General features: G+C 33.8%; 1 protein-coding gene across 5 annotated transcripts in view; it reads left to right on the plus strand.

The window, feature by feature from the left end:
* Window positions 1-15823, plus strand: part of Ascc3 (activating signal cointegrator 1 complex subunit 3) — a 404873-nt gene that overhangs the window by 41956 nt on the left and 347094 nt on the right. For 4 of the 5 annotated variants that reach the window (XM_047557710.1, XM_047557711.1, XM_047557712.1 and 1 more), the window contains exon 4: window positions 612-1171. In XM_047557710.1, the coding sequence (XP_047413666.1) occupies window positions 612-1171 (560 nt within the window). Of the gene's footprint in view, window positions 1-611; window positions 1172-15823 lie in introns of those variants that run through there. The other variant, XM_047557709.1, reaches the window with a different exon arrangement.

The raw sequence follows: 15823 nt of genomic DNA on the forward strand, positions 1-15823 counted from the left end.
TTAAGGCTTCAAGAAATTAGGAGCTGTTCCTTTACCTTCTATTTTAATGAGGAATTTCCTTCTGGTCTCTTTTGAATAGCAGCTTTCTCTTATGTTTTATAATATAGCTGTTTAGTTATATACAACCTTGATGGTATTACATGCTTTTGAATGGGAGCTATCTGTATCTGTCTGTTTTTTGCCATGTAGATTTATAGTATGAATTGGAAAGACAGCTATATATTATCGGGATGTGTTCCAGCTCAATAAGTCTATAACGTAGATATTTTTTGCACTTATTATAGTTTATTTAAGTATCATCAAATCAGACTTTAAAATTTGGTTTCAAATAAATTTAAGTTACTGTTCTAAATTGTTTTAAGAAAGGATTGTTATTAGTTAGTTCCTATACTTATATATAGATTAATTACTGATAATGGTTTATTTACCTAAGTTCGTTAGGAATTCGGAAATAGATTTTTCAGCTCCTAAATTGACTGTTTCCTTAGTATGATTTGACTGTTGGGATTTAACTCAGAATGTTTGTACTTACTTTATTTTTAAAATTGTAGATTGACCCATGATTCAGTTGAGCTAATAATGTTTTTTTTTTCTTTTTTATCTTTGAATAGTTGGAACAGATAATGGGAGAGAAGCAATTGAAAGTGGGGCTGCATTTCTCTTTATGACATTTCACTTGACGGATTCTGTTGGTCACATGGAGACAAAGGCTATCAAGCAGATGTTTGGCCCCTTTCCATCATCATCTGCCACTACAGCTTGTAATGCCACTAATCGAATCATTTCTCATTTTAATCAAGATGATCTTACTGCTCTTGTCCAGATGACAGAAAAGGAATCTAGTGATAAAGTATTTTTTGGTAAAAATTTAGCATTTTCATTTGACATGCATGATCTGGACCACTTTGATGAACTGCCAATCAATGGTGAAGCCCAGAAAACTATAAGCTTAGATTACAAGAAGTTTCTGAATGAACATTTTCAGGAGCCTTCCACCCCAGAACTCAAGCCTGTGGAAAAAACTAATGGCTCCTTTTTGTGGTGTGAAGTTGAGAAATACCTAAATGCAACTTTGAAGGAAATGACTGAAGCACCAAGAATAGAAGATCTTTGCTGCACTTTATATGACATGCTTGCTTCTGTTAAAAGTGGTGATGAACTTCAGGATGAGGTATAGTTGAAGTTATTGAAATTTTATATAAATGTGAACAATCTTAATGAAACAGGCTTTTAAAATTTGTGTGTGTGTGTGTGTATGTGTGTGTGTGCGCGCACTGTAATTAAACATAGGGCCTAGGGCATGCTGAGCCCAAATTGTACCGCTTAGTTGTAGTTCAAACCCAGGGGGCATTTGACCACTAAGCTACATCCTCTTCTTAATTTTTATTTTGAGACATTGTCTCACAAAGTTCCTGAGGCTGACTTTGAACTTGTGATCCACCTGCCTCAGCCTCCTGAACCATTGGGATTACAGGTGAGAGTCACTGTTCCTGGCTCAAAATTGGTTTTTTAAACATAGTTAACAAAAAAAGTACTCTCTTAATGTTATGTTGTAGTATTCAATTAGGTAGCCAGTGATTTTACAGAGCATGCATGTATATAATTTTCCAGTGTGGAGTTACAAAAGGACTCTCAGAATAATGGATAGTGGAAGAGTTACAAGGCAGTAGTTGAGCCTGTGTGTGTGTTATTGGGACAGTCCTGTTAAAATCTCTTGTCCCATTGTGATGATTAGTACATTTACTCTGAGAAGAGTATAGATTTGGACAGTAAATTATATGGTCGCTCTAGTAATAACACCATACAGCATTTTATGTTTCTAAGAGTTCTGTGAATGAGAACAATAAACTTCAAAATATTAGAAATTTTATCACATATTAAATTACTTAATGATTTAGAAAAAGGTTTTTACTTATTTCTGTGTTTGATACAGTAACTTGAAAAACAGATTGATCTAGAAAAAATTGGATTGATGAATTAATATCATTTGTTTAATAAAGTATAGTATCTTTATAAGTTTTCTCTTTTCGTGAAGGAAAACATGATTTTAATTCCTTTCTGTGCTACGATTTGATTATATTTGAAGTGGTGAATTACTCTGTCACATGAAAAGTTTTATCTTGAGGATTTTAATTTTGCCCTTAATCTATCATCATTTCATAAATTTAAAATTATGGTCAACCCAACTTTAATACTGGACAGATTGCATGAGTAATATATTTGATGAAGAATTAAGACATACTGTTATAGGAAGGGCAGAGGCTTTGAAATCAGATAATTCTTCCCTTCCATTTATTGCTTGTGAGACTGGGTAATTCAGTCTCTCAGAAGCTCAGTTTTCTTGTTGGCCTATTCAAGTCAATAGCACTATCAAGAAAAAGGATTTGTGTAAGCATTAAATATGATACCATTTATGAGCTGGTAAGTAGCATATGGTAAATACTCATTACATTATAGATGTGATTATTTGTTGTTATTATTGGAATTAAAAGTTTTTAAATCATTTTGGAGTATCAGGAATACAGGGAAAAATAATTTTAAATTAGGGAGTTAGCTAGTTACATTTTGATGGACCAGTCCCATTATAGTGATAAATGTTATGCTGATTAACCTTAGTTTGGAAGTAAGATATCTTACTTAATTTCTTAATTCTGTGGTCAGTCTTATATACCTTGAATATTTCAGACCTGATTTAACTTATATCAGATTTGTTCCACATGATTAAATGAATTTTATCTAATATTGTAGAAATAATAATTGTTTTGTAAGTTGTGATTTAAACAACTTTACTGATATTTGATTATTAAAATTGAATATATAGTAGATAGCCTATTATTTTAGTAAACTGAAACTTGTAGACATCAGACTAATGGATATTTTGTTGAAAATAAAAGAATAGTAGAAAACTATTCTTTCTACTTCTGAATATCTAGAATAAAGTTTGTATTTGTTAGTTTGTCACCACACCCTTAAAATAACTGAATCTCATGGTTGAGGGGAGAATATTTTCCAGTTATCAAGATTTTTTCATAATTGGTTTCATTGCAGTTGAAAAAGTGCAATTCAATTGCAGTGAAACTCAAATTGAATTGGCACATCCATCCATTCGTCATGTTTATTTAATACTTACTAAGTTCTAGGAACAATGCTAGTTAAGCACATAAAAAAGAATAAGACAGCAACCTTGCTTTTATGGAATTAATTGTTAAACAGGAGGAGACATGTCAACAAATAACTTTTATTGCTCATGCTGACCTTGAACTTGAGGTCCTCCTGCCTCAGCTGCTCAGCTGGAGTTGGTAGGATTATAGACATATGCCATTATACCTAGTCATTTTCTGTGTATCTTGAATTCTTAAAGCTCTCTTCCTTCTTATGTTCTTATATGTAATTAAATTTACTTGTTTACTGGTTTTTTTTTTGCAATGCTGGAGATCGAACTCAGCACTCTACCTACTGAGCTATTTCCCCAGCCCAATTGTTCTTCTTGCTAATTTGTAAGCTCCCCAAAGAACATGTTGCCCTGTTCAAATAGGAAAGTGTTTGGAATTCATTAAGAGACTAATAAATATTTACTAAATTAATGAAAGCTTCACAACCAAAAATATTCATTTTTAAAAGATCATAGATATTTTATTATATACAAATGAGGACATAAAAGAACAAGTCATAGACTCTGTAGAGGGATTTGCTTTGTAGGAACAGCATTTGTAGAGGAGTTTAAACTTGAGCTAACTCTTAAAATATGACTACATTTAACTTTTCCAAGTGGATCAGGAAAGTAGGGAGCAAATTTCAGGCTTGAGAAAGAAAGATCACTGTGTGTTCACACATCTGTAGGATGCAAAGGCGTGTGAGAAGAGACAAGGGAGTACAGATAGTAAAGAGGTAAATAAGAGAAGACCCTGGTATATCTTCTTTTTTTTTTCAATTATTTTTTATATGTTGATAGACTTTCATTTTGTTCATTTATTTATATGTGGTGCTGAGAATCTAACCCAGTGCCTCACACATGATAGCAAGCACTCTACCACGGAGCTACAGACCCAGCCCCTATATCTTCTTAAAGTATATTGTAAGTTACTCTGAAGCTTATATGGTCTGGTTCATTGATTTTTCAACTAGATTTTAATGGATAGTTTAACACATAAGTAAATATTTTACAATCCACCGGTGACTTGAGTTGTAGAGCTTTAAAAGGTTCATCCCTCCAATATTTTGGTTTTCTTATCTGTGAATGAAAATGAACAGGAGTGGAGCATTTGCCTAGCACATGTAGGTCACTGAGTTCCATCCTTAGCACCACATAAAGAAATAAATAAATGAAATCAAGCTATTGTGCCCATCTACAGCTAAAAATATTTTTTAAAACTGAAAATGAATAATCATTATAATATCTTTTTGTTTTATACTGTAGATTTTTCCTTTTGATGCTTTAGGTTCATTTCTGTGCATTCACATTACCCTCTTTCCAGGGTAATTAAAAGATAACCAGTTCCTATGATAGCACAGTAATTTTCATTTATTTTTAAGCTTTTGATTAAGAATTTAAAAAAAAATTTTAAATTTATTTTTTTAATGTGGTGCTAAGGATCAAACCCAGTGCCTCACACATGCTAGGCAAGCACTCTACCACTGAGTTACAACTCCAGCCCCACTATTTACATTTAATATAAAACAATGACCTCATTCTGTGAAGCCAGCATCATCTTCATACTAAAGTCTAATGAAAATATCAGAAGAAAATTATAGATACATTTGTAAGCTCTATTATTGTATATTTTAAAAAGAATGTTTAAATAACTGTGTTGTTTGCTATTGCTCCAGAAATTTAACAGAGCCATGGTAATGTATTTTCACATATAAATTAAAAGAAGCATGCAAAGAACTACTATTATGCTGAAAGTATTTTTGTTCCTTAACACATGAGTTGTTGACCCTTGAACATCATGGGTTTGAACTGCCCAGGTCCTTTTATATGCCGATTTTCTTGAGATTTGCAATAATTTGAGAAAACTTGTAGATGAACGATGTAGCCCAGAAAAAAATCAAGAAACTTAAGAAAAAGCTATGTCATGAATGCATCAAATGTATATAGATAATGGTCTTTGTTATCATTTACTACTATACATATACCCAACTCTATGATTAAAAAGTAAAAATTTATCAGAACTTAGACAAACACACACCACACATGGCATCATTTGCAGATGGGAGAAATGTAAGCCATTATAAAGCTGTAGTATTAATCGTATATGTATAAAATTCACTGTAATACACACTACTGCTATAATAATCTGGTAACCTCCTACTTACTTTTCCTGATTTGGTGAGCTCAAGTGTTGTGAGTATCCACTTAAAATACTAATTATCTTCTTGTGAGCAGTTCACCTCTTCAGTAAATTTTATATGGCAATAAAAAGGGATCTCTTGAAGTTCTTGCGTATTTTCCACCGTCTATAATATATATATAACTTGCAAAATATGTGTTAACCTACTGTATATGTTATCAACGGCAGACTATTACTAGTTAAGTTTTGGAGGAATCAAAAGTTACAGGTGGAGTCCTATTGGGAGTGGAGAACAGCAGCAGGTTTTACAAAACCCTGGGCAGCCCCTCTGCTGCTGGCCTTACCTTCATTGCAGCCTGCCCAAGTCACTATCACTGCGACCAGGAGCAGTGAGGCCAAGACCCAGTAGCTGACTGTTGCCCCTCTGCCCCTTCATCAGTGCTTCTGACACCAAGCCTGGCACCAGACAGTGGTATAGGACTTTGGTGCAGTTACTTTGGGAAGATTTTGTGAACTGTAAAAAAGGTTCATTGTGAGGAATAGATTTGTTTTAATCAATAGGAATGATGCATTTGCATACTATACTGCCATAAAACAGTAACCTCAGGAAGTACCTTTGCAGCGTAGGAGGTGGAGAGACTTTGGAGTTTGATGCTATTGAAGGAAAAAATAATGTGGAGGCAGAAGATGTTATAGGCCCTGGCAAAGTTTCAGTTCAATGCTATAAATACACAGCAGTCTTCAACCATTGTAGATACTGTCTACATTGTAGGCATTGTCCATGCAAATACCAGCAGAATTACCAGAATTGTGAGTGTGGGGGAAAGAAAAAAGGGATCCCAGAGTGCTTGTAAATGCCAGGCCAAACAAAGCTGGTCCTACTGCAGATGAAGCTTGTCACTTTACTTCCTATGGAGACTCCACGGGCATGAACTATAATATTCCAACCTTCCTGTGCAGGGAGAGATGAGGGAGGCTGCTGACAACCAAGCTGCAGGAAAACAAGAGAGACCAGTGAGACAGAATATATATTAGGCATAATGATTCTTCAGGGACCCTCCTTACCAAAGACAGCCTAGAGAGGACAGCAATGAAAAGGATAAGGAATACCAAGGAGCTAAGACTAAAGGTCAGTAGCCACCTCCAAACTGGTACCACTGCAGTTTCAGTTACCAGAATACAGATGTTCTGAAACCCTAAGCCACAAGGTGGCAGAGTTAAAAGCAACAAATTCACCTGTTTAAAGTTCATTCACTCCCAAGGCTCAGTAAGACAGGGATGAGTGAATGTTGTTTTTATCATCACTGTCAGCATCCAGAGGAATAAATATGAAATTCTACCAATAAGAAATGAACAAAAATGATTGGAACAGAAGATCTTAAGGGTTTGATTTCTGTCTCTTACCCAGATAACTAGGACTGTCTGCATTATCTGCCCAGCCTCGAGTTTTTATCTTTTTATTTTTACCTAAAGATGTTACTTTGGTAGTGGCAAGTGTGTGTGTGTGTGTGTGTGTGTGTGTGTGTGTGTGTGTGTTTTAAACCTAGTTTTTCTCAATATACTTTAAAAGTTTTTAAAATAGTTCATATCTGTTAAAGTTGATATTTTTAAGAATTTCATTTTCATTTGTACTAAAAATTTATAATTTAACTTTTTTAAAACTCAGCAAACTGTAAGCAATTGTTAATAAAGGTCTTAAGTAATTTTTTAAAAAAAGTTACGTGCAGATTTTTAACTCTGTGAGTGGGTTGGTATATCTAAGCCCACATAAAGGTCAGTAACAAGCTACTTCTTAGCTTTTCCTAATATCATGCTGTTTTTGTTCCCTATCTTGAACATCTAAGTAACTTTCTCCTTAGGACTTTTCTTCTTTTGACTCAGTCTGATACCAAGTAATTTCTTTAAGACTATATAGTCTTTATGATTAAACCCTTAGCATTTGATTGACTAGAAAATCTTCAAGGTTCTTTAAGTTTTTGAAATTAATTACTTTAAAAATATTTGTTAAAGTCAGTGTATTTTAATCTCCAGAGGTAAGACTTGAACATTCCATGTTTTCTTAATAATATTTTTGGTACAGATGTCTTCCTGTTTCTGCTTGCTGTTTCATAACCAGAATTGTTGCAGTAGTGTTAGTTGTGTTGGGATTGTATAGTTCATGGGCTTTCAACAGAAAATTTCCCCCTAGGAAGTGATAGTATTTAAAGTTCCTGTTATGTGTAGATCTGTACCAGGCTGTCTTCCTTGGTACAACCAGTCTTGCAAAGTATAGGAGTCATATCCTTTGTAAAGAGGAAAAGTATTGAGCATCAGTTGTTTATGAAAGTCACAAAGCAAGACAATGTTACAAATTCTGGGACTTTTTCTCCAGCATAGACCTCCTTTCTATCTAGTATACCATGAGATTTTTTGAAGAAAGAGTACTAACTGAAAAGATTCTTTGAGGGAATTTCTTTTTTATAAAGCTAGGACAAATTCTGTCTTCTGCCTTGGTGTTGTTATGGTGGGCAAATTACCAAGCCCTTGGGAACCAAATGTGGTTAAATATTTGCTTCACAATGTTGTTGCAAGAATTTGTGAGGTAATGTATATTAAACACCCATCATAATGTTTCACAACTATAGGCTTTCCAATGTTAACACCAATGTTTGCCTATATCAGTTTTGACTGTACTCCTTATAGATTAGAAAACACATTTTTATCTCTGCCTTATATGTGAATATTTTAAGTAATTACTCAAATGTTGATTGAGGACCGAATCTTGAGAAATATGAAAAGTGGGGTCTGAAATACTGGCATATTATAGATGTATTAGAGTATACATATTTCTTAGTATTATTTCAATATTAGAAGGTATTTGCAGAGCTATCAATGCCAATGTAAATACTGATGGAGTTATAATCAATTCTTAGAAAAGGGGAATTTTGAGTTTTATGATATGATCATGAGTTTGCTTTTGTGCAGATGAGGCTCCTTCTTTATGGCATTTGTAATTTGACATTTGCTGTTAGTGTTTTCTCTTGTCTGTAGGCAGATGGTGTTACTTGACCCCGGCAAGTTCATTTCTGAAACTTCCAGTTAAGTGCCTGATCCCAAGAAGTAGGAGATATTTGGTTAGATTGTCTTCTGAGGAAATACTTTTTATTGCTTATTTGTTTCACAAAAATTCTAGCATCCTGGAAATTTTCATGTAGAATACCTAGCATTTTAATGCAGTGGTTCCCAAACTTTTTGTTTTCAAAATTTCTTTATAATCTTAAAAATTACTTTTAAGAGCTTTCCTATATATTACTTAGCACTACTGAAATGGTAATAGAGATTAAAACTGAAAAATTTTTAATATACTAAATGATTGAATCAGTGTTTGTTTCTAAACCATTTAAAATAATACTAAACCATGTATATTAAAATACTTTATATAAATAACAGTTTCTGAAATATATACTATGAAGAATGGAATTGTATTATATTTTTGCAAATCATTTCAGTGTTTGACCTAATAGCCCCTTTAGACTTCTGCATTCCGTCTTTTCTGATATCATATATTACTTTGTTTGACTTTGGCAAAACACCACTTACTTTATACTCCAGAGAAATTGAAAAAAGGCAAATAATGTTTTATATTAGTATGAAATATTTTGACCTTATGGACCTTTTGAAAGGCTTGTAGAGATTCCAGACCACATTTTGAGAATCACTAATTTAATGTGTGTTATAGTTTTGCAAAGAGGATGTAGTGATTTCATTTTTACATATGATAAGTATTTGAAATATTACTGTGCTGAAACATGGCAATATTATTATTTTTAATGCATTATAATTATATATAACAGTGGGATTCTTTATGCCGTATTTGTTCATGCACATAAGTTGATCAGTCTCATTCCTTAGTACCTTCCCTTTCCCTCCCAATATTATTATTACTTTTATTAATCTCATTATTAATATCATTGCTTTATGAAAAGTTTCTCTGTCTGTAGGTGCCATACATTCTTTTTGGTGGAGTTAGCACTACTGAGCAATAAGGAAGACAATAATATCAACTTGGATGGATTAAAACTGTCTCTTCAGCTAGGAAAGACAAATATGTATTACTTTTCTTACAGTCTTTCTATCAAGTAATCACAAGATCCTCTACTCCCTATCCACAGTCAAAAATTGTACCTTTAAAGAATGTTTAAAATCATAAAATTTCTTAACTCAGTGTAGTATTTGTGTCTAGCATTCTATCCAAATGATGATCAATCATGTTAATGAAGTTTCCTTTATTCAAAAGGTATTGTATCTATTAGAGTATTATCTAGCTGCTGTTCTCCAAACTAAACTTGTCTGTAATGGTAATTATAAACTTATAAGAATAGTGACTTTTATTGGGAATTTATTTATATCATTTAATGTTCTGTAACTGGACCTGAACCTTCTGTTACCTTCTACACTAGGATAAAAATGTAAATGTATATCTTAAAGATAATGAGAGCCTGATCTGTTTAAAGGCTTATATCATGAAACAGGAAAGCATTTTGCCACTTTGCCACACAAAAGGAAAGTTAAAAATTCTCTCAGTCTTTCTTTGATTCATGTTTTAGATATAATGTTACATTGTGCTAACTAACGTTCATGTAGACTCAGGAAACAATATATGTAAACTTTTTAAAAAATATTATTTATCTTTTAATTTTTTACAGACTGTGTTTTGATTCATTGTACATAAATGGGGTACATCATTTCTTTACTATGGTTGTACATGATGTAGATTCATACCATTCATGTAATCATACATGTACATAGGGTAATGCTGTCTGTCTCATTCCACCACTTTTATACCCACCCTCCCTCTCATTTTCTTCTACATAATCTAAAGTTCCTCAATTCTTCTCTCACTCCCTACCCCACCCCCCAACCCATTATATATCATTCTCCACTTATCAGGGAAAACATTTGGCCTTTGGTTTTAGGGATTGACTTATTTCACTTAGCATGATATTCTCCAATTCCATCCATTTATTTGCAAATGCCATAATATTATTATTCTTTATGGCTGAATAATATTCCATTGTGTATATATACCATAGTTTCTTTATCCATTCATCTGTTGAAGGGCACCTAGGTTGGTTCCACAATCTAGCTATTGTGAACTGAGCTGCTATAAAAATCGATGTGGCTGTTTTACTGTAGTATGCTGATTTTAAGTCCCTTGGGTATAAACCGAGGAGTGGGATAACTGGGTCAAAAGGTGGGTCCATTCCAAGTGTTCTGAGGATTCTCCACACTGCTTTCCACAGTGGTTGCACCAATTTGCAACTCCACCAGCAATGCCAACATCTATTATTCTTTGTGTTCTTGATAATAGTCATTCTAATTGGAGTAAAACAAAATCTTGGAATTGTTTTAATTTGCATTTCTCTAATTACTAGAGATGTTGAACACTTTTTCAAATATTTATTAATTGCCTGTATGTCTTCCGTAAAGTGTCTGTCCAGTTCCTTGGCCCATTTATTGATTGGGTTCTTTGTATTTTTAGTGTAAAGTTTTGTAAGTTCTTTATAAATTTTGGAGATAAGTGCTCTATCTGAAGTACATGTGTAAAAGATTTTCTACTCTGTAGGCTTTCTCTTCTCCTTCTTGATTGTATCCTTTGCTGAGAAAAAGCTTTTTAGTTTGAGTCCATCCCATTTTTTGAAACTTGCTTTGATTTCTTGTGCTTTGAGAGTCTTGTAGAGGAAGTCTGATCCTAAGCCAACATGATGAAGATTCGGGCCTACTTTGTCTTCTGAGTTTTGTGCAGGGTGAGAGATAGAGGTTTAATTTCATTTTACTGCATATGGATTTCCAGTTTTGCCAGCACCATTTGTTCAACAGGCTATCTTTTCTCCCTTGTATGTTTTTTGCTCCTTTGTCTAGTATGAGGTGACTGTATTCATGTGGTTTTGTCTCTGAGTCTTCTATTCTGTACCATTGGTCTGCCTGTCTATTTTGGTGCCAATACTGTGACATTTTTGTTACTGTTGCTCTGTAGTATAGTTTAAAGTCTGGTATTGTGATACCTCCTGCTTCACTCTTCCTGCTAAGGATTGCTTTGGCTATTCTGGGTCTCTTATTTTTCCAAATGAATTTAATGATTGCTTTCTCTATTTCTATGAGGAACTTCATTGGAATTTTAATTGGAATTGCATTGAATCTGTATAGTGCCTTTAGTAGAATGGCCATTTTGACAATATTAATTCTGCCTATCCAAGAACGTGGGAGATCTTTCCATCTTTGAAAGTTTTTTTCAACTTCTTTCTTTAATGTTCTGTAGTTCTCATTGTAGAGGTCTTTCACCTCTTTTGTTAGATTAATTCCCAAGTATTTTTATTTTTATTTTTTTTGAGGCTTTTGTAAATGGAGTGGTTTCCCTAATTTCTCTTTCAGAGGATTGATCACTTATGAATAGAAATGTGTTAGGTTTACATGTATTGATTTTATATCCTGCTACTTTGCTGAATTCATCTAGTAGTTCAGAAGTTTTCTAGTGGAGTTTTGGATCTTCTAAATATAGGGTCATGTCATCAGGAAATAGTGACAGCTTTGTTTCTTCTTTTCCTATTTGTATCTCTTGAATTTCTTTTGTCTGTCTAATTGTTCTGGCAAGTGTTTCAAGGACATTGTTGAATAGAAGTGGTGAAAGAGGATATCCCTGTCTTGTTCTAGTTTTTAGAGGGAATGCTTTCTGTTTTTCTCCATTAAGAATGATGTTGGCTGTGGGTGTAGCATAGATAGCCTTTACAATATTGAGGTATGTTCCTATTTTTTCTAGTGTTTTAAGCATGAAGGGGTGCTGTATTTTATCAAACACTTTCTCAGCATCTATTGAAATAATCATGTGATTCTTAACTTTAAGTCTGTTGATGTGATGAATTACATTTATTGATTTTTAGATGTTGAACCAACCTAGCATCCCTGGGATGAAACCCACTTGATCATGGTGCACTATCTTTTAAATATATTTTTGTATGCAATTTGCCAGTATTTTGTTAAGGATTTTTGCATCTATGTTCATCAGGGATATTGGTTTAAAGTTTTCTTTCCTTGATGTGTCTTTGCCTGGTTTGGGTATGAGAGTGATATTAGCTTCATAGAATGAGTTTGGTAGGGTTCCTTCCTTTTCTATTTCCTGGACTACTTTGAGAAATATTAGAATGAGTTCTTTGAAGGTCTTGTAGAACTGAGCTGAGAATCCATCTGGTCCTGGGCTTTTCTTGGTTAGTAGGCTTTTGATGGCTTCTTCTATTTTGGTGCTTGAAATTGTTGTTTTGATTGTGTACATTTTCCTGATTCAGTTTGGGAGGATCATATGTGTCTAGAAACCTGTTGGTGTCTTCGAGATTTTCTATTTTGTTGTAGTATAGATTTTCAAAGTAGCTTCTAATTATGTTATATATTTCAATGGTGTCTGTCATGATCTTTCCTTTTTCATCATGGATTCTAGTAATTTAAGTTTTTTCTCTCTTTCTCTTTGTTAATGTGGCTAGGGGTTTATCAATTTTGTTTACTTTTTCAAAGAACCAATTTTTTTTTTTACAGTAAACAAATGGGATACATGTTGTTTCTCTGTTTGTACATGGAGTAAAGGCATACCATTTGTGTAATCATAAATATACATAGGGTAATGTTGTTTGATTCATTCTGTTATTTTTTTCCCTTCCCCCACCCCTCCCACCCCTCTTTTCCTTCTATATAGTCCTTTCTTCCTCCATTCTTGCCCCCCTCCCTAACCCTAACCCTAACACTAACCCTCCCACCTCCCATTATGTGTCATCATCCACTTATCAGCGAGATCATTCGTCCTTTGGTTTTTTGAGATTGGCTTATCTCACTTAGCATGATACTCTCCAATTGCATCCATTTGTCTGCAAATGCCATAATTTTATCATTCTTTATGGCTGAGTAATATTCCATTGCATATGTATATACCACAGTTTCTTTCTCCATTCATCAATTGAAGGGCATCTAGGTTGGTTCCACAATCTGGCTATTGTGAATTGAGCAGCTATGAATATTGATGTGGCTGCATCTCTGTAGTATGCTGATTTTAAGTCCTTTGGGTATAGGCTGAGGAGTGGGATAGTTGGGTCAAATGGTGGTTCCATTCCAAGCTTTCTAAGGAATCTCCATACTGCTTTCCAGAGTGGCTGCACTAATTTGCAACCCCACCAACAATGTATGAGTAAGAACCAATTTTTTGTTTTGTCAATTTTTTAAATTGTTTCTCTTGTTTCAGTTTCATTGACTTCAGCTCTGATTATAATTATTTCCTGTGTTCTACTATTTTTGGTGTAGATATCTTCTTCTTATTCTAGGACTTTGAGATGTAATTTTATGTCATTTAGTTGTTGACTTTTTGTTTTTATTAATGTATGAGCTCAAATCAATGAACTTTCCTCTTAGTACTGCTTTCAGAGTGTCCCAGAGATTTTGATATGGTGTGTCATCATTCTTATTTACCTCTAAGAATTTTTTATTTCTTCCCTGATGTTGTCTGTTATCATTTAATGATTCAATAGCATATTATGTAGTCTCCAGGTATATGAGTAGTTTTTCTTTGCTATTTTATCGTTCATTTCTAATTGCATTCCATTATAGTCTGGTAGGATACAGGGTAGTATCTCTATTTGTATTTGCTAATGACTTCTTTGTGGCATAGCATATGGAGAAGGATCTATTTTGGAGAAGGATCCATGAGCTGCTGAGAAGAAAGTATATTTGCTAGATGATGGTTGAAATACTCTGTAAATATCCATTAAGTCTATATCATTGATTGTATTGTTTAGTTCTATAGTTTCTTTGTTCAGTTTTTGTTTGGAGAATCTATCCAGTGGTGAGAGTGGTGTGTTAAAGTCCCCCACTATTAATGTGTTTTGGTCTGTTTGATTCATAAAATTGAGAAGGGTTTATTTGATATACATAGATGCTCCATTGTTTGGGGCATAACTAAAATTGTTGTATCTTGCTGTTTTACGCTTCCCTTAAGCAGTATGAAATGTCCTTCTTTATGCCTTCTGAATAACTTAGGTTTGAAGTTCACTTTATCTGATATGAGGATGGAGACCCCTGCTTTTTTATTAGGTCCATGTGTGTGGTATGTTTTTTCCCCTCCTTTCACCTTTAGTCTGTGGATGTCTTTGTCTATGAAATGAGTCTCTTGAAGGCAGCATATTGTTGGGTCTTTCTTTTTAAACCAATCTGCCAGTCTGTGTCTTTTGATAATTGAGTTTAGGCCATTGACATTCAGGGTTATTATTGTGATATAATTTGTATTCCAATTCATTTTGGCTTACTTTTGGTTTTTAACTTGTCTTGTTTTCTCCTTTGATTGGCTTTTCCTTTAGGGTGGTAGTTCCTCCCTATGCAGACTTGCATTGTTGTTTTTCACTTCCTCCTCATGAAATAGTTTGCTGAGAATGTTCTGTAGGCCACGCTTTCTATTTGTAAATTCTTTTAACTTTTATTTATTGTGGAAAAGTTTTTATTTCATCTTCAAATCTGGAATGTTAGTTTTGCTGGGTATAGGATTTTTGGTTGGCATCTGTGTTCTTTCAGAAGTTGAAATATATCGTTCCAGGCCCTTCTTGCTTTTAGAGTCTGGGCTGAGAAATCTGCTGATATCCATATTGGTTTCCCCTTATATGTAATCTGACACTTTTCTCTTGTGACTTTTAAAATCCTATCTTTATTTTGTATGTGAGGCATTTCATTATAATGTGTCTTGGTTGTGGATCTGTTGTAATTTTGTGCACCTGGTGTTCTGTAGGCCTCTTGTATTTGATTTTCCATTTCATTTTTCAGGTTTGGAAAATTTTCTGATATTATTTCTTTGAACAGGTTGTTCATGCCTTTGCTTTGTATCTCTGTGCCTTCCTCAATCCCAATAATTCTTAAATTTGGTCTTTTCATGATATCCCATAATTCTTGGAGGTTTCGTTAATGACTTCTTAACATCTTCTCAGTTTGTTCAACTTTATTTTCAAGATTAACTATTTTGTGTTCATTATCTGAGATTCTGTCTTCCATGAGATCTATTCTGTTGGTGATGCTTTCTATTGAGATTTTAATTTGGTTTATTGTTTCTTTCATTTCAAGTATTTTTTTTCTTTTTTTTTTTTTTTTTTCAGAATGTCTGTCTCTTTGTTGAAGTGTTCTTTTGCTTCCTGCATTTGCTTTTTAACTGTTTACTGGAATGGTCATTCATTGCCTGCATTTGCTCTCTTATCTCATCTTTTGGTTCACAGATCTTTTTAATTATGCAGATTCTAAACTCTTTTTCTGTCATTTCTACTGCCATGCTGTCATTGGATTCTATCACAATAGCATCTTGGTTTATTAGGGACACTTTCTTCCCCTGTTTTTTCACATTGTTTCTATATATTCCCCTCTAGCGGTGAATATCAGAGATACTGAAGTTCCCCCTCCCTGCAAGCTTATTATGACCCTGCAGTTTTCCAATACCTCTCCTTTGAAGGGGAGATCAATACCAGTAGCACCAATACAGAGAA

Source organism: Sciurus carolinensis, chromosome 7 (assembly GCF_902686445.1).
Source record: "Sciurus carolinensis chromosome 7, mSciCar1.2, whole genome shotgun sequence".
NCBI classification, from domain to species: domain Eukaryota; kingdom Metazoa; phylum Chordata; class Mammalia; order Rodentia; family Sciuridae; genus Sciurus; species Sciurus carolinensis.